Below are 19,211 nucleotides of genomic sequence, written 5' to 3' on the forward strand. Positions count from 1 at the left end.
AGAAATAAGTGGGAAAGATTAATAGCATGTTCGGCTAAAAATTGAAAGTGCATTTCATGGTATTGTTGCATACACGTATCCATAAAAAGCTGGATCCTATATCCAACCATAACATTTTTTTATGTGAATCTCAAACATGTCAAACCCAAACCTGAACTCAATTGGATCTGGACCATTACTCCCAAACCAAGCAGATCTAATTCTCATTTTGCATATATCCAACAACCAGGATGTGGGTTAGTCGGACACACAGAACTTCAGATCTGACCAATTGACAGCCCTAATAGTGAGATACATGTTCAAAAGCCATATCCCCCAAAATATGGGAAAGTGCATCTTAGCCTCTTAGGTATGGGTCAAGAGACCGAAAAGCACATCGTCCTAACTTTTGCTGGAGTTGGGCTGTGTCCCATGGTATGTGCTTCAAAACCCAACAACCTAAAGGTACCAGGAGGCCTACAGCTCTAAAGACATCTTGGATCAATGTGTATGACAAGAAATTAGACTCAGACTACACACAGGTTCTCAGATGGGGTGGCTCAGAAATGACATTAGACGGGGTCAAGTGCTGCAGGATGCACCTAGTTGGCCAAGTCCACCACCACTTGGCTGAGACAATCGAGTAAGTTGAATCAAACTAGTATTGAAAGACGATCCACCCTATACTCTATTGAGCCTGTGGGTCAGACTTGGTTGACTGGACTGAAACTCAATTGGCTGAAGCAGAGACTTGGCTAAAGTTACATTGTGTAGTAAACTAGTCTGTCAAAGAATTTGACTCACCAAAATACTTGAATATATATCAACATAGAGTTAGAAAACTTTGATCCCCAGATAACTTTTCGAACTGGTGACTTGGTTCTCTACATGAGGAACTCATGCATGCAAGATGACAAACTCTTGAAATCACCTACAACCAGAAGGAGAAGAAGAATTATATACACGAGACAATAATCTTAAATAACTAAGATTAACATGGTCTTTTTAAGAAATCTTAATCTCAACACAGTATGGAACAATAATGTAAACGGGTGGTTTGCAAGCTAATATCAATTAACAAACCATAAATTAAAAATAGCAGGTTCAGATAGGAATTAAACCAAAAGCACTACCAAGCGCCAGAGGGGATAGACCAGTAAAACTATGATGCCTAGAGTGTTAGAGATTCCATGGCTCTGAGTAAATGAGTTTCTAAATCCACCAGTTGCCCTGATGTGCTCTTGAAGAAGGTATGCACCTATTATGAGACATATGATCACTCCGACAACACCGTCTCTTAATGTGTGAGCAAAGAAGTTGGGTGCGACCACGAGGATCATAATTAGTGATCCTGGCATCTCCAACCAATCTGCAGCATTAAAAAGATGCTTGAGGTTAATGGTACATAATAGAAAGCAAAGTGTTTTTTTGTATTTTTCCTCATTTCTTGCTCTTCTTCTTTAACTACTAGCCTATGAAATACATAACTTGTTATTGCAGATCATAAAACTGAGGTTTTCCCTCAAAATTCTGCTTAAGCAACATATATTTGGTAGACAAACTAGCAGGAAGAATTCTGTTCATCTATGACACTGATAATTCCAGCCAAACTGAGAACCTGTGTTTATCATAGCATAAACCCGCCAAACTCAGATGTTTTGCTAATCAAGAAAGACATTGATGTTGGAAAGAGTGCAATGTTTCAAACCATACGGATGAAGAGAAATGTCAAAAATAAAAGATGAACTTTCCCTTGTAAACATATCTTTTATTAAAGTTTTTGTTCCATCCAACTCAGGGAAAAAAATCAAGTTACTGTTTCTTCCCAAAGGAAAGAAAATACTGAAACTTTTAGTCCAGTGATGAGGATGGGGACAATCAGAGTCATACTTTCTTTAGCTATTGAACATCAATGGACTATTAGCCAACTTGATGTGAATAATGCTTTTCTTCATGGAGATTTGAGAGGAGAAGTATACATGGAACAACCCACTGGTTACGCAGAAGGCAATCCTACAAAATATGTCTGCAGACTAAAAAGGGCGATATATGGATTGAAGCAAGCATCTCGATCTTGGTTCAACAACTTTTCTCTTGAAATACAAAAATATGGTTTTAAGAAATCTCTTCTTTATCACTCCTTATTTATATTTAAGAACCAAGACACAATTACTCTGTTGTTGATATATGTGGATGATATCATCATCACTGGTAACTCCAATGAGCACATTGAAGAAGTCAAACATCTCTTGAATCAGAGGTTCAAAATGAAGGACCTTGGCAAACTACGGTACTTTCTTGGAGTTGAAGTCGACAGTACTTTTGAAGAGATGACTCTCACTCAACATAAGTATACCATTGATGTTCTCAATAAAGCGGGTATGAAAGACTGCAAACCCTTGAGCACTCCTAGCGTTCTTCATCAAAAGCTTAGCTCTCAAGACGGAGATCCATTTGATAATCCCACACAGTACCGTAGCATAGTGGGTATGTTACAATACCTCACTTTTACTCTCCCTGATATAGTCTACTCGGTGAATCAAGTTTCTCAGTTTATGCATGCACCATGTGAAGGGCATATGGAAGCAGTTAAACGGATACTACGATATCTGAAGGGAACGGTTGGGGATGACCTCATATATAAGCGAAAGACAAATGGGCAAAATGCACATGAGATCACTGTTTATTCTGATGCGGACTGGGCGAGAGACCCAGATGAACGCAGATCAGTATCCGTCTATTGTGTTTTTGTTGGGATGAATTTGGTTTCTTGGAGTAGTAAGAAATAAAAGGTTGCTGCCAGATCCAGTACAGAGGCTGAATACAGGTCAATGGCAGCTGTCACTGCTGAGGCTACTTGGATTAGACACCTACTGACAGAAGTCGGAGAATCGATCTCTCGATCACTTCTTTTGTGTGACAACCAGAGTGCCATTAGTATGTCCTTTAATCCAATCCATCACAGTCGTGCCAAACATATTGAAATAGACCAACATTTTGTGAGACAAAAGGTAGAAGAGAAAGAGATTGAGCCTGAATTTGTTCGAACTACAAATCAAGTGGCGGATATATTTACAAAAGGATTGACAAAAGTCAGATTTTGGATGTTAAAAGGCAAGTTGTTCATGGTTCAAGATCATGCACAACTTGAGGGAGGGTGAAAAGAAGTGTTTTCTCTTGTTACGGGTCATGGATCTGGAGATCCAGACCCGTGACATTCACTTTTCATTAATGGCATTATGTAATATAATTTATTGTAATGAGGGTATTTTAGTACCCTAATTTTGTAATAGCATGTTAATATAAATGAGTATACACAGCAGCCGACCCTAATGTAACTGGGTATCAGTTTTTCCCCAACTTCTCTCTCCCTTTCTCTATCTCTCTCTGTTTCTCAGCTCTCACGCGTGGAACGACCTGGAGATTGAAAATCTAACAAATACCCCATGAATAAGGCAAGCCAACTGAAACCTTTGTCAATAATCTCACCAAAATCAAGAAAGACAGAAGGCTAAAGGATTGATCAAAGAAAGATTCCCAGAAGGCTAAAGGAAATCTTTGTCAATAATCTCACCAAAATCAAGAAAGACAGAAGGCTAAAGGATTGATCAAAGACAAGATTCCCAGAAGGCTAAAAGGTATGTTCAAGATAACTAAATTTTCCACACAAGACAGAGGCCTTTCTTTCTTATTTGAAACAACAGATCCATAGATCAATTAAATCTTGATTTGGAAAGTCAATCGAGTCCTGTTTTTGACAAAACAGAGGATTCGAGTGAATTTTATCATAACTACATGCCCTATACCTTAAACAGATGGGCATCATAAACTGGCAGATGCTGACACATGATTTCATTGATGCATAAGATGAAGCCTGACAAATCTAAGGCTTAACCTTCAACCAGAGCGTTACCCTATCAGTGCTTCAACTCACTATATCATTTAGATACTCAAAAATAGTTTTGCTTATTGCATAACATTGCCAATGTTTTAAATGTGCTCTTGTATGCATGGATTGTCTGAAGACAAAATTGGAGAAATTCCATATTCTTAGAACCCTATGATGAACTCCTATATACTTTGAGGAAGAATGATATTCTTAGTTAAGAACTGACAGAAAATACATAAAAATCTATCAAACTAGGAACACAATCAGCACATAAAGAAAGAACAAACAAGGAAATGAGAAAGACATCAGTAATAATGAAATTTTCCATAAGAGATCTTTAAGGACCATAAGAAAGTTCACAGGTTTGTCTATGTGAGCGAATAGAATCACTATGGATCCTTTCATAAGGATTCCTCCATTTGGAAATGATGGTTTCTCTTCTTTCTTGCCAGTTCATTAAACAAAGAGAAACAAGTCAAAACATTTAACACAGTCAAATGAAATCCATGATGCAATAGTCATACAAGCTCAACCTCTTCCCAATTTCTCAATTGTTTATTGGAATTGACACAAGAATTTCATTTGTAGGCACTCGATCATGGATAAAGACCAAAATAGGTGGACATAAACAATGAAAAAGTAAGCATGGAGACTGTAAGTCCTATCCACAGAAACATGATACAGATCTTAGAGAATAGAAACAAAAAAGATCATACATCGCTGCAAACGGCCTGCATATCTGCATTTACAGATAAAATATAGCAGTCTACTTCAAGGTGCAGAAACTTAAGCAACCAATCATTAACCACATAAATAGGTGAAGAAATATTTCAACATTATCGAAAGATATACCTGGGAAATGTCGTGGAAAGAATAGTCGCAAAACAACAGCAATGAATGCTATCCATCTTCCGAACTGCCCTCTACAACAATGAATACATGTATTATGATCGCTGAATTGACAAGATGGGTGCAAAAAAGAAAACACCGAAGAACGCTCATCACCTTAGAATGGAGAACAAGACTGATGGAAGCGAAAAGAAAATGTATGGAACCAACAGTGACGTCAACATGTTAGTCCTCCAATTGGTCCGATCCAATATCAGCAAATATCTGAAATGCACCAATAGGTATGATGAAATTTTGCTCAGGGCAACAGCCTCAGTTCTATGAATAGGATTTCACCAAATGTGCTTAGATAGGCTTGATATATTGTCATATAAGCACATAATCAATTATAAATATCCCAAATAAGGGTCATAAATTCCCTTGTAACAAATAAATAATAAGGAACTATCCACTTGGTTTCTCAAGTTTTCACATTTCACTCAAATAGTTGATTACCTGCCAAAATCGAGAAGGAAACTGTAATTTCTGCCAAAAATTTTGTAAAATCAAAATACCCAAATTGTCTCCCCTCAGAAAGAAAACTTTCAGAGCTCTAGCTCTTTCACTCCTAGATCTGGTTAAATTAAACCAAGTCCTCTTACACAAAACATCAACCACCTTCAAATCCTAACAGAAAATCACAACAGAACCCGTCCAACAATTCTGATTTCAAATAACAAGAAAAATAACACACACACACACACACACACACACACACACACACACACACACACACACACACACACACACACACAAAAATTGCCAACCAAAGCAATCGATACCAAACTACAAGAAAACCAAAACCGAAAAAAGAAGCCAACAATTACGAAAATATACTTCAAATAACGCTTTCATGTACAAAACAGACTCGATTCCCATCCAATTCACCAATACCTGCTAAGAAAAAACCAAAACCAACTAAATCGACGCCCCCAAACACCCAAAACAGGGAAAAAAGAAAAAAAAATAAAACCAACAAAAGATTTTAGAGTGGGATAAACTCACATTGCAGCGACGGTCGCGATCCATTTGAGAATGGAGGTCCCGAGTCCGAGGCTGCCGAGGGAAACGGCGTGCCTCGCCAGCCTCCGGGCCGCCACCGCCAGCTCCCTCAGATCCGAATCAATCAACTCCTCGTTTGCTCTGTCGGTCTTCATCTTCAGGAACTCCATCCTCGCCATCTTCTTTCCCCTGCAACCAAAGAAAGCGAGCGAGAGAGAGAGAGAGAGAGAGAGAGAGAGAGAGAGAGAGAAGATTTCAAGGAAGCAAGTGAAAAAGAAGAGCTTGGTCGCAAATGCGCAAAAGACGGGAAGAAGAAAAAAACCGTTGAGGACTGTAAAACGGGAGTGGCGGGTGATCTGGCAAATTTTTCTGGCCGTTGCAGTCAACTGACACGTGTCCATAAGCATGTCGTAAGCCAGCTTTAGGATCCTAACGACGGGTGAAGGCGAGCAAGGATGGCATGAGAGCCTCGCTGATGTATGATGGGTGCAGCAGCATGGCAGGCTAGACGGTCCCACCAAAAGGGTGGTGGGTCCTTTTGGCCTTTGTCGCTAGCTAAGGCTGGAAATGGGTCCAACTGGCCAGCCCGTTTTGTGGACTTAGTAGCTGGTATACGAGCTGAGCTCGTGGTATTCATGTTTGGCTTGTACTCGTAGTGAGACTAGCCTGGGCTAAAGGATACCAGCTGGCAGGGGTGACTTGTGAATGACACCAAGTTGACAGGATGTCATAAGTTCGAAACAAACAGGTGACCTTCTTGCCTCTTGCCGCAAGTAAGGGTGGCAAAATCTGACCCAACCTGCCAACCCACTTCTTAGCCAGGTTAGGGTTTGGCTTAAACGGGTTTGTGTCGTAAATGGGTCGACCCGCCTAACCCGTTTATTAAACGGGTCATGTTCATGTTAGGGGTATGCCAACCCGCCAACCCGTTTAATAAACGGGTTAGGCGAGCGGGTCAACCTGTTTAATTATTTATGTTTATCTTGATGATTGTAAGACAACTTGGTGGATAGGTTTGTGGTATGGTTGTAACTTGTAAGACAATTATGTTGATGTTGTCTTTATGTTTATGACTTTATGCTGAAGTTTTATGTTGATGTTGGTAGTACAATTTCATATTGAGATTTGCAGAAAAAAAGTATAATATATATATTTTTTTGTGTTTCTATTTGTGTTATTCGGGTTACTCGGGTCGGTTATCGTGTCTATGTTATCAGGTTGACCTGTTTAATAAAATGGTCATTGTGTCATGTCGACCCGACCCATTTATTAAACTGGTTAATTGTGTCTTGTCGGGTTACCCATTTAATAAATGGGTTGTGTTTGTGTTTACCACATCTGACCCGTTTAATAAACGAGTCATGTTCGTGTTGAGGTATTCTGACCCGCCAACCCATTAACCCGACATGATTGCCACCCCTAGCCGCAAGGTCCAAGCTGTGCCCCCCCCCCCCCCCCCCCCAAGTCAGGGAACCTAAGTCAGCCAAAGGGCAGTTGGTGATGAGAAGAGGGGTGGGGTTTCCCGTTTATCAAAAAAAAAATGTACTTTTCAGCTTTTCAACTTGGTGACAATCACAGGTTGTTGTCACCAAGCCCAGGTGGGTGACGAGGATGTAATCCATGAGTTCAAGCCTAGTAAGGTCAATTCAGTAATGCCAACCTTGTTGGCAGTACTCAATAGGATTTTGAGTTGAGCTTTTTTGTTAGACCTACCATAAATAGTTGGATGTAGTTCTTAGGTTCATATTTGTCCACCATGTACATGGAGACATGTAAAACCTATAATTTTTTAAGATTATAAATAAATAAAAAATGCATCTTTATCATCGAGTTAGAAACGTGTTTCTCACTTTTAAATTTTATTTATTGATGTGTTATATATTTAATTACTCATTTTTGGCCCATAAAGGTATATTTGGTTTTTATAAAATTATTTCAAACAATTAATTATTAAAAATATTTGATTTATACTTAAATATATGTAATTGAGTGTGCATAAGAATTATCAAAGTGATTTCAAAGTGTTTTGAGCTAAACTAGATGTATTTAATTAGCTTGCGAATGAGTTTTTATTAAAAAAATTATTTTGGTCAAAAATAATTTAAGTAAGTAATTTAAAATCTTGATAATGGTCAATTAAAGAATTGCTAAATAATAATGTATTAGAGTTAAAGTAATTGGTTTCGTTTTAACAAAGCTTAGGATTTAGTTTAGTAAAAGAAATGCATTTTAATATGGACCCATAGTCCATATAGGTTTTGACCCAAATTAGGGTTCTTATGGATTTTTAATGGATAAAGAGATTTATATATTTATTGCTATTTTGAAATTTGAAATGATATACATATATATATAAGGTTGTATAATTTTAAGTTTTTTAGTGGATTTTTTAAATCGGTTTAGGGTTTGGGATCGAATCAGACCCAAATCGCACCCAAATTGGATATGGTTTGGGAGGGTGCATAAGAGACTTATAGAGGGGCTGGGTGGAGCCCACTAGGGCACCCCACCCCCCTCTACCTTCTTTTCTTTCTCATTTCCAATAGCCGACACCCTGATACCCTATTTTCCTTCTTCTTTGGGTTTTGAGAAAACCCCTTATCTATCTTCTTCCTTTACCCTAACCGACCCTTTGCTTTGAGATTCATGCTAGATCTCTTGGGATTTGCACCACCCACAGCCTCCATCGACCCATATAGGTGAATTCTTTATCCCCTTCACCTTCTTTATCTATTCTTTTTTTAGGCTTTTTCTTGTAGCCGATTTTCTCTTTTAGGAATTTCTTGGTTTTTGTGCACATTTTGAGCATTGGGAGACATGCCCAACAAATTTACATCATTTTTGTCATTGTCATCGTCTTCTTCTTGCATTTATTCTATTATTAATCAATTTTCCCAAGGAAATCAATTTTTTTATTGGAAATCGTGCATTGAAAACCATGCAACCAAATTAAAGGTGTCTGAGAATGTGTGCAGACTGTGGAGGACGCCTAGCATAGTTGACCAACTCAGCCCTTGTCATTTTGGAGCTGTTTGGATCAATTTTTGAGGAAATCACCTTACTCAATCTTCGATTATTGTTGATTTTTCTATAGAGATACCCTCTGACACCAACTTGTATTTCATGCAACATTGTAGCACTGTCTGTCAAAGAGAAAGTGCCCCAGTTGATGTTTTGCTGTTCTTCTTGGTGTTGCACGCGCACACCAAGTGTTTGATAAATCGCTTAAGTGTAGCCATTTTTTGTGGATTGTGAAACCCCATAGATTTTTGGGTTTCATGGCATTATATATATATATCAGATCTACTAGGGTAGGAACCCTTAACTGAATTTCTAAAATACTTATTTAGGTTGTGTTGTCATAATTATGTGTGCTTTATTGTTAAATTAGTTATGCATGTAGCATAGTCTAATTTAGAGCAAAACAGTTTTTGTATATGCTTAATTTTTAGATATTGTTAATGTTAGATTAATTAATGATTTGAACATGAAATTATAATTATTTATTTAATGAAATAAATTATGTTTTACATGTTAGAAATTCTAAAATTTCAGTTTTGCCTTAGGAATTGTATCGCATGCTAAGTGTTCGGTAAAATGCCTAAGAGAGAAATTTTTTTAATTTTAGATATGATTTTAACTGTGTTTCAAAACCAATTTTAAAATATCGGTTATATGTATTTAAAAATCAATTTTGAAATAGTTTTATACACACTTACATCAAGGTTTTGATTATATTGTGAATGTGTCATAAATACACATGAGTGAGTATGAATGTGCATAGTTGACTAGGGTGACATGCATATCGTAAATTCAGTTTTGTGTAAGTGTTCATATATTGTATATGTTTGCAATTGAATAAACATATATGCACATGTTAATTCAATTTTAGACATGTCTCAAATGCTTAAATGCTTGAACCATGCATATATATATATATATATATATCATGTGCCACAAAAATATGATACTTAGTGTTAAGTATTGCAAAGCGGCTATTGAGCCAATACACATTTAAAAGAAAATGAATGCAATGTTTATGAAATTGGGTAAACTACATGTGGTGAGTGTATAGACATCATGCAAATATTAATATATAGTTTGAACGTTATATGGGGCATGATTTGAATGTATGAGAATAGAAGTGTTCTTGTTGTGGTACGGAGATCATATTTGACATGATTTTAGAATAAAGAAATATGAAGTGCTTTGGTAAGTACATGTTTGTGTATGCATGATTGAAATAAATGAATGCATGAATGGTATGAATACATGACTGAAATGAATATTTGTGCATCATGAATATATGTGAAACATGTCATGTATGTTGTGAATATGTCATGCATAAGAAAGCGAAATGAATGAATCATGCATACAAGTTGAAATGAAATGTGACATGTATTATATATAAAAACATGTTATGAATTAATAATTTATAAAGGCATAAGTAGGTTATCCTGCGAGATAACAATACTGAAATGTGAGGTATGTCTTTAAAAAAAGATAACCTTAGGACCACGGGTCCAAATGAGGCGTCGGTGCAATTAGGCTCTCATAGATGGTTGGGTTCGTCCCGATCTCAACAAAATGATTGAGTCTGTCTCAATCTCATGTCTTCCTTGAAGAGAAAAAGGCAGTACAAACCATATAGGGTATTTGAGATGTTGGAGGATTACATGTGCCAAAAACTCTACAGAGTAAAGAAGATGTTTTCTTTGTTTTTAGCTTGAACGACGTACGCAGGCATATGCCCATACAAGGACTTCATATCCATCTCTCAATCGCTACATCGTAGGATTGACCGCTTGGGATAGACCAAATTAAGCAATAGGAAAAAAAATAAAAAATACATAGCATAATAAATATCCTTATGGTTGTTTCTAGGTAACTATACCCTCTATTGTACCATATGAGTTCAAAATAATTAAGAAAAATGCATTAGATTTATATAATCACTTTTATCACGTGCATAAACATATAGATATTGACATGTAGAAATTTTAATCTTTACAAATGTCATTGCATACAAGTATACATGTGAATGAAAATGACATGTATTGAGTATTGTGATTGATTGGATGATTCGAGTCACTGACTTGATTGAAATGCATCTGAGACACACTGAAAATGTCGAAAGAAAAGACTTATTCCTAGTTGATAAAAAATGCAAAAGTGCATAAGTGGTCATTTGAATTGACCTGTTACTTACAAAAATATAATAATACATATCATAGTTATGAGATAAACATGTTTATGCTTTTCTGAGAAAATGAATGTGAATGCTTTAATTTTCATAGAATTGTATGTCTTATTGACTTGAAAGGCATGCACGCATAAAATGGACTGGAATGGCCAAATAAGATTTTGACCTGATTGTTATATATAAATTTGTGAATGTATATATTGATTTTGAGAGACCCATATGACCTGACTTTTTTGAAAAGCATATGCGTGTATTTTATATTGGATACAGTTAATGAGATTTGACTTGTTTACTTTATGCAATTATATGTGCAATTGCTTGATTGTTTATTCATTTATGCAAATGCTTGTCATAAGAATGAATGAATGTCATGGTTATGAATGAATGAATGAATTTCATGAAAATGAATGAATGAATGCAATGTGATTGAATGTGAATTTTCTTGACACTCATTTTATAAATGATGAGAATCAAGTTATGGGTGTACCATTACAAACTTGATTTGTATTCTTCAAGTTTGATTGTGAGTTTCCTATGGGCACTTTATTAATGCCCTATAATATTATAGATACCACCATGGAGGATTAAGGTAAAGGTCGGATTGTTGCGCACTTGAAGGGACACTCTTACCCACTATGATCTCTAGGGGATCCACACTATTGTTCTTTTGTAGACTTGTAAACATTTAACTCTTTATTATTCTGTATTATTACTTGTTTAAAGACTTGCAAATATTTTGGAATGAAATGAACTTGTGGATGTTGTTTCTTTTCTCATATGCAAACTAAAATTTTATTTCAAATTTCAAACTTATTACGTAACTCTTCAAATGTCTTAACCCTTAAATGAATTTTGTCTTCTATATTTAATATATGAATTTGTATAGAGTAATAAACTCAATCGAGCTGTATCCACAGATGATTTCATATTGTATCTAATATTGGAAGGCTAATATATGCTCGCACTTGCGCTCAGGTGAACCATCCAGTATTTAGAATGGTTGGAACGTGACCCTAGATAAACTCGTTGACGTATTACTTTTAAAAGTCGTGTAAAAATTTTATAAGAATGAAAAAAATTTAAATTTTCTTAAAATTTTGAGTTTTGGGAAAAATTTTAAAAGATTGGATTTTGTAGAGATGTTTCAGATTGGGTCTGATCTGATCCAACCCAAATACATAATTGTTGGGCCCAGTCTTGATTTTAATGAATATGGATTCTGGATAAGGTTGTGACTCATTGGATGCTCAACTTGACAACTCTAACCAGACCCATTAATTTTATATTTATATCATCATTCTTTGGTTCGATCACACATGCCACTACCTAAATTATGCCACCTCACCACTACAAGAAATTAGACATTTACTGGTACTAAAATAGTGGTAGTAAAAGCTAGCCTAAGACTTTTAATGGCACTAATTTAGCGTCAATAGTTTCATCGTTAAAAGTCTTGCCAGTATACATTTACTGTTGCTAATGCGTAGCACTAGCAAATGTTTTTTTTACTGATGCTAAATTAGTGTCAGTGAAAACATTTCACTCGCACAATGAGTGCGCTAGTTAACATTTTTTTGGGCACTAATGTAGTGCTAAAAAAATGTCATTTCTGGTGCTAAAATAACATAAAAAATATCTTTTTGACATTTTTTAGCATCATTGATAGTTTTTTTTCACTAATTTAGATTTTTTCTATGTATAACTTGCATATAGATTTATTTATTCATTCTAAAATAAATCTGCTTATACATACATACACGTGTTCATTTATTTATTTAAAAATAAATTAATTCATACATTAATTCATTTCATTCATTCTAAAATGAATCAGATCATACATATATTCATTTTTTGCATTCAGTATGAATCAACTCTTACAATCATTCATTCATCATTAAATAAACATGCTTATATATACATTCATTCAATAATGAACTTAATCATACATACATTCATTTATTAAAAAAAAAATCTACTCATACATACATTCAATCATTCACTAAAAAATAAATATATTTATATGTGCATTCATTTATTCATTTAAAAATGAATCAATTTAAACATTTATTTATTTCATTCATTCGAAATGAACATGCTCATTCATTTCATTCATTCTAAAATGAATATGCTCATACATGCATTTATTTTTTGCATTCAATATGAATAAACTCTTATAATAATTCATTCATTCATCATCAAATGAATCTGCTTATACATATATTCATTCAATAGCGAACTTGCTCATACATAAATTTTTTCATTCATTAAAAAATAAACATGCTCATACATATATCCATTCATTCATTTCATTCATTCTAAATCATATTTTTCATTCATTTCATTGATTCAATAACAAATATCCATAACTCCAATATTCACATTTGAAGCTCTTAAAAAAACACAACATTTAAATCATACATATGCACAACTATATATATATATATATATATATATATATATATATATATATATATATATATATATATATATATATTTCAACCCTCCATAACTCTAACCTATATAACTCCAACATTTACATTTGAACTTAAAAACTTAGAATATTAGAGAAAATTCATGAATTAACATGATAGTCAATGTCAGCTAACAAAAAAAAGTTTTGTTTCAAATATATACAAATAATTTTATAGTTCATAAAATAAAAAAAAATGACATCTCATAATAGGATATTTTATAGTTTAAAATAACACATCAGGCTGTTCCATTAATGAGAAGGGTTGTAAGGTGGATGGGATGCCAAACACTCATCGAGAGTACTATGTTGCTTGAAGATCTTTATAACCTCACACATGAAGTTTTTTTAGGCATTTACGTATTTTTTCAATACCCATGCTTTCATCATTTCAAGAATGTCAAACTTTTCTTATAATAACAATATATGCATCTTACCTATAGTTGAAGGGTTGTAAGGTAGACGTGCTATCAGGCAGTCATCGAGAATACTATGTTGATTAAAGACCTTCATAAGCTCGCACCTGAAGTTTCTCTAGGCTTTTACGTATTCATTCAACACCCATGCTTTCATCATCTTAAGAAATTCAAACTTTTTCTATAATAATAATATATGTATCTTACCTATAGTTGAATGAATAAATATTAAAATTAAAAAAAATATTCTATATACATGAAAAAAAATACATACCAACACAGAAGTCTAAGCATCCTCCTTATAAGAATCTAATAATGCATGCCAGGAAAAAATATAAAGGCCTATGGTTAGGATCTCTTGCAATTGTTCTAATGAAGTTACTTTGGTATTGTGTCTCCCACCCTATAAGTTGGCCATACGTATTAATGACAACCTTATACTTTTGTCTTTGCATTGATGCTTCTGATGATACACGTCTAGAAAATATTTGTTGAAAATATAACAATAAGTTAACAATATTTATGATAAAATATGCATTCAAAATAAGTATGCATTCACTCAATATATTACAAAAATATAAATTATAATACAAAACTTCTAAAATCTAAATTATACATGAGAAAAAACATCAAATTTAACGTGTATTCACTAAGAAAATTATAAAAACATGGATTAATATGCAAACCCTTAAAATTTAAATCATACTTTAAAAAAATCTGATTTAGGATGCATTCAATTAATATATTATAAAAATATGGATATCACAACACAAACATATCACTAAATAAATGAAAACCTACCACTATCATGTAAGCATTCTTCTATGGGTTTATCAATTGGGCTTTCAATGTTTATTCTACGGATATATGTCCTGACCTAATCTATATCAACATCTTCATTTATACTTTAGACAACTTCAATAGCATGCAGTTCATTAGCCCAATATGGTTCTAACTCATCAGCATTCATGTCATGCAATTCACATACATGTTTGTTGTTAATATCAAATAAATCTTAAGGTTTTATTTTAATGAGAACTTGTCAATCTGTAATAATAGGATCTTGCACATAAAAGACTTGTTCTACTTGAGATGCAAACACATAGGGTTTATCCTCCATGCAACGCAAGTTCATGTTGATAAACGTGAAATCAAATTTATCATTTTTTATTCTCTTTGCACAAGGACTGAGTCATACCATTTATACTTGAATATAACAAATTACATATCTCCACGATATTCAACTTCAATGATGTAAGTAATGTATCCATTATCGATGACATTACCAATTGTCTAGTTTCTATCTCTTGTACTTGAATAACTTGAAGTTTGAGCACTATCAACGACACCACTATTTTGAGATTTCTTTTTTTCTTAGTGTCGTTTTCTATGAAATTAAAAATCATTTATGACAAAACTCGGATTGCATAACATTATGCTCCTGCGTCAATGCTATGTAGCAATGATGAGGTTTGAGTTATCTAATCCCCTTCCATCAATTGGGCTTCTTTTCTACGATAATTTTTTGCCATGACCATGCATCTTGTAAAAATAAAGTTCTTTCTCAAACTCATAGCATGCACACTTGTACACTCATGGAAAATCAGACATGATTCATGGCTTAAAACATAATATGATTACATAATACAATCTTCAGCTATCCAAGGATAGGACTATAGGACATCTCTACGGCCCCAACTATTGACAAAATAGGCATCACGCACGTCATGTCCTTTAGCTGAGGCCATGCCACATGGAAGACTTACCATAAAATCAAGTTATCGATTGGTGTTCCTATTCAAATTATGTCAGCCGAAAGAGTACCAAATCCTACCACACCTTTGAGTGGGTGTTATCGTTGAGCAGATCCAATGATCGAATCAGAGTGCTTTATAAAGTACTCTGCCCACATCACACAGAAAATCACCGTGTATCCATTTTCTGTGTTTTACCAAGTACTCAAAATCGTAACCAACGGGGGGCTCCGCTTATGTGGCAGGAACAGTTAGTGCACGTTACCTTGTGTTGGGACGTTGCAAGTTCAAATCTCTATGATATAGTTGTGTAACTGGTACGGGTCTGCCTAACCCCAGCTTTTTCTGTCGAAAAAAGAAAAAACTCAAAATCGTTGCAAGCGTAGTGATTTTCTGTGTTTTATGTGCCCCGATTACTTTGCAAAGTAGTGAACCCAATCACTTAACTTTGCCTCATCTCATCTGGCTCAAGGCCTAAGCCAAAGGTCAAGCTAGCCCCAACTACTGGAGGGCATATCTCATCCTAATGTGACGTCCTGTCCATTTATTATGGATGGTGAGGTTGCCAAATCACTTTTCTAAAAGTGATTTGTGATCTGCTCTCTCTTGAGGCCCGTTTGGGTCTGGATTTATTGGATTCAATAATTTATAATCAATAAGTTGAATTCGGTCAGACCCATCCCTTATAATGATTCATATGTTAAGGGATTTATTTGAGAATAGTGATGACAGTGGACCGGGACTGACTGGTCTCAAAATTTTGCCCTTCATCCTTGCCTCCCGTGTCCTTCATCCTCAATTCAAAAGAGATGAGGTGAAACGGGGTCTTGTTTTTCTGATCTTTTTATGGTTGCCGCCTTTTGCCGTTCGAGGAAAAAGAGAATGGAGAAGAGAAATAAAAAAATTAGTGCAGATCATTAAAGAAAAAAAGAGAAAAGATGAGAGAAAAAGTTTTATCTTAGGTTTGAAGAATATATATATATATATATATACATAGAATTTTATAATATATATAATATAATAATAATTTTTTTAACGGGAATCGAGGGCAGAGTCGAGGCCCGGCAAAGGGTTTTGATTTTAACCTCCATCCCCCGCTCATCTTCCGTTTCATGTCCTCCATCCCCGGTCAGCTGCTATCCCTACTTGAGAAATCTGCAAAGGAAACACCTCCCACCAACGGGCCGGTGCCCTTGTTTGCTCTCTCTCTCTCTGATGAGAATAAAGAGAGAGATTGGTGCTACTGTGAGCCCGATATCGGCCGATTAAGCCGTCTTAGCCCCTCCTCATCGACCTCAAAACTAGGGCTTTTGCTATCATGTTTAGTAGAAGAGCTACCGTTCTTACCCTCAGATCGATATCAGCTCTCTCTCGGCCATCCCACTCTTCTCTTGCTCAATCCTTCTCTCTTGGTGATGCCCACAGCCACAATATCCCGAGCTCTGAGCGTTTAGTACCAGCAGAATGCTTCTTACCTTTCATAAATCTTCAACCTTTTGCGAGGTTCCTCAGCACCGCTACTGCTGCTGCCCCTGGAGAGCTCTTTCAAGCAGAACCCACAAATTTTGGAGAATACCCAACTCGTTTCCAGCACACCAACTATGGATATGGCGGTGAAATGGGTGGCACCGTGCCAGGCCCGGCGCTGGCTCGAACGGCCGAGGATCAATCGGTTGAGGGTGGTGGGTATAAGGGAACTGTTGATGAAATGGAAGCTTTTTGCAAGGAAGGCAAGATGAAGGAGGCCGTGGAGGTCCTCGCCCTGTTGGAGAAACAGGGGATCCCTGTGGATTTGCAGAGCTGTTTGCGGCTTCTGAAGGCGTGCGGCCGCGAGAAGTCCTTGGAGGAAGGGAAGGCTGTTCATGACTACATTCTGAGGTCTTGGCAGAGCATTGAGGTGAAAGTGTACAATAAGATCATCGATATGTACTCTAGGTGTGGCGTCATGAATGATGCATACCAAGTGTTTGAGAGAATGCCCGAGAGGAACCTGACGACGTGGGATAAGATGATAACCGGACTTGCGCAGAATGGGTTGGGAGAGGATGCCATTGATGTATTTAATCAGTTTAAGATGACTGGGTTGAAGCCTGACGGATTGATGTTCATTGGGGTGTTTGCTGCTTGTGGCGCCTTGTTAGCAGTGGACGAGGGGATGCTGCATTTTGAGTCAATGAGCAAGGAGTGTGGGATTGTTCCGGGAATGGAGCATTATGTGGCGATCATAGATATGCTTGGGAAAGCTGGGCACATCGATGAAGCATTGGAATTTATTGAGAACATGCCGGTGGAGCCGACTGTTCATGTTTGGGAGACGCTGATGAATCTTAGTCGAGTTCATGGTTATATGGATCTGGGCGATCGCTGTGCCCAGCTTGTTGAACAATTAGACCCAATGAGGCTAACCGAACAATCTAAGTCTGGTCTTTTGCCTGTGAAAGCTTCAGATTTGGCGAAAGAGAAAGAGGCTAAGAGGAAGGCTGGGCAGAATTTGTTGGAAGTCAGGAGCAAGGTCCATGAGTATAGGGCTGGGGATACATCCCACCCTGAAAAGGATAGGATTTACGAACAGTTGAGAGCCTTGAGTGGTCAGATGAGGGAGGCGGGATACATGCCTGATACGAGATTTGTGTTGCACGATATAGACCAAGAATCAAAAGAGGAAGCTTTGCTTTATCATAGTGAGAGATTGGCTATTGCCTATGGACTCATCAGTAGCCCTGCTTGTTCACCTATTCGAATAATTAAGAACCTTCGTATATGTGGTGATTGCCACAGTTCTTTAAAGATCATTTCGAAGATTGTTGGTCGAGAACTTATCGTCAGGGATGCTAAGAGATTTCACCATTTCAAGGACGGTGTGTGCTCTTGCAGGGATTACTGGTAAAATGCAGTGGTTGCTTGGATAATTTATTCCATCTTCATTTCTTAGGTATCTTGTCTGCCCCCCAGTAATATTTGTTCAATTTCTTCATTGTGATAGAGCAACTGTAGTGATTGTGTGGCTTTAAAAGGTATGCTCCTCTACCAGCGTAGCTTGCTCATTGCATTATCTACTGGAGTCTTAATCCAAGGGGTTCTCATATCACTAGTTTTCCCATATTATCTTGTTCACCACAGTGAATGCCAATCATCTGAATCCAGCTTCAGGGTTTTCCTAAATTTTTTTGATAAAATAAGAACATATAACATCAATACTATGAAGATAGTGTATTTTCATGCAGTGGAATTAATCCATTTTAGACAGCTACATGTTGTACGCCTTATATATTCTACTAGTGGATTGGAAATCTTTTTCATCCACCACGCATGTCAGTCTTCTTTTGGTTGAACTTTTGCTTTTGATGCCCATCTCACAGTTGAATCATTCTTATAACTGTATTGTTGAGATTATTTTGCACCAAGGACAGGGTTTTCTATCAATAAAAAGTGATCGAGAGACTATAACTATCTTTGCCAATTAAACAAAAAATCACATTGTTTTTTTCCCTTTTTATTAACATTAACAATGAGATGTATGCTATATATGTCATGAATTTAACAATTTGAAACATATCTTTTGAAAGAAAATATTCATTCATATACGTGGAAGATGTGATATCATCTGAGG

At 36.0% G+C, this 19,211-nt stretch overlaps 1 protein-coding gene and 1 pseudogene across 2 annotated transcripts; one reads left to right on the plus strand and one right to left on the minus strand.

Moving 5' to 3' along the window:
• Positions 1-942: 942 nt before the first annotated feature.
• Positions 943-5,937, minus strand: LOC149838654 (cold-regulated 413 plasma membrane protein 2-like). The gene is made up of 4 exons (XM_090008290.1): positions 5,762-5,937; positions 4,874-4,981; positions 4,721-4,791; positions 943-1,348 (listed from the first exon to the last, which is right to left on the minus strand). Exons 1-4 carry the CDS (start codon positions 5,935-5,937, stop codon positions 1,095-1,097), a joined length of 609 nt encoding a protein of 202 aa, XP_089864416.1. The 3' UTR covers positions 943-1,094.
• A 10,707-nt stretch (positions 5,938-16,644) lies between these two features.
• On the plus strand, positions 16,645-18,912 carry LOC149838655 (pentatricopeptide repeat-containing protein At2g25580 pseudogene; annotated as a pseudogene). The gene has a single exon (XR_016432201.1). The product of XR_016432201.1 is annotated as a pentatricopeptide repeat-containing protein At2g25580 pseudogene (transcript).
• Positions 18,913-19,211: the final 299 nt, after the last annotated feature.

Source organism: Nuphar pumila, chromosome 5, assembly GCF_984573655.1.
Source record: "Nuphar pumila chromosome 5, dmNupPumi1.hap1.1, whole genome shotgun sequence".
Taxonomy (NCBI): Eukaryota; Viridiplantae; Streptophyta; class Magnoliopsida; order Nymphaeales; family Nymphaeaceae; genus Nuphar; species Nuphar pumila.

Excerpts from the sequence above, each read along its gene's own strand:
- LOC149838654 (XM_090008290.1), bottom strand. The coding sequence starts at position 5,937 with ATGGCGAGGATGGAGTTCCTGAAGATGAAGACCGACAGAGCAAACGAG. Across the intron at positions 4,982-5,761 it reads ATCGCGACCGTCGCTGCAAT|ATATTTGCTGATATTGGATC; the intron begins GTGAGTTTATCC and ends GGTGCATTTCAG. Across the intron at positions 4,792-4,873 it reads GTCTTGTTCTCCATTCTAAG|AGGGCAGTTCGGAAGATGGA; the intron begins GTGATGAGCGTT and ends TCATTGTTGTAG.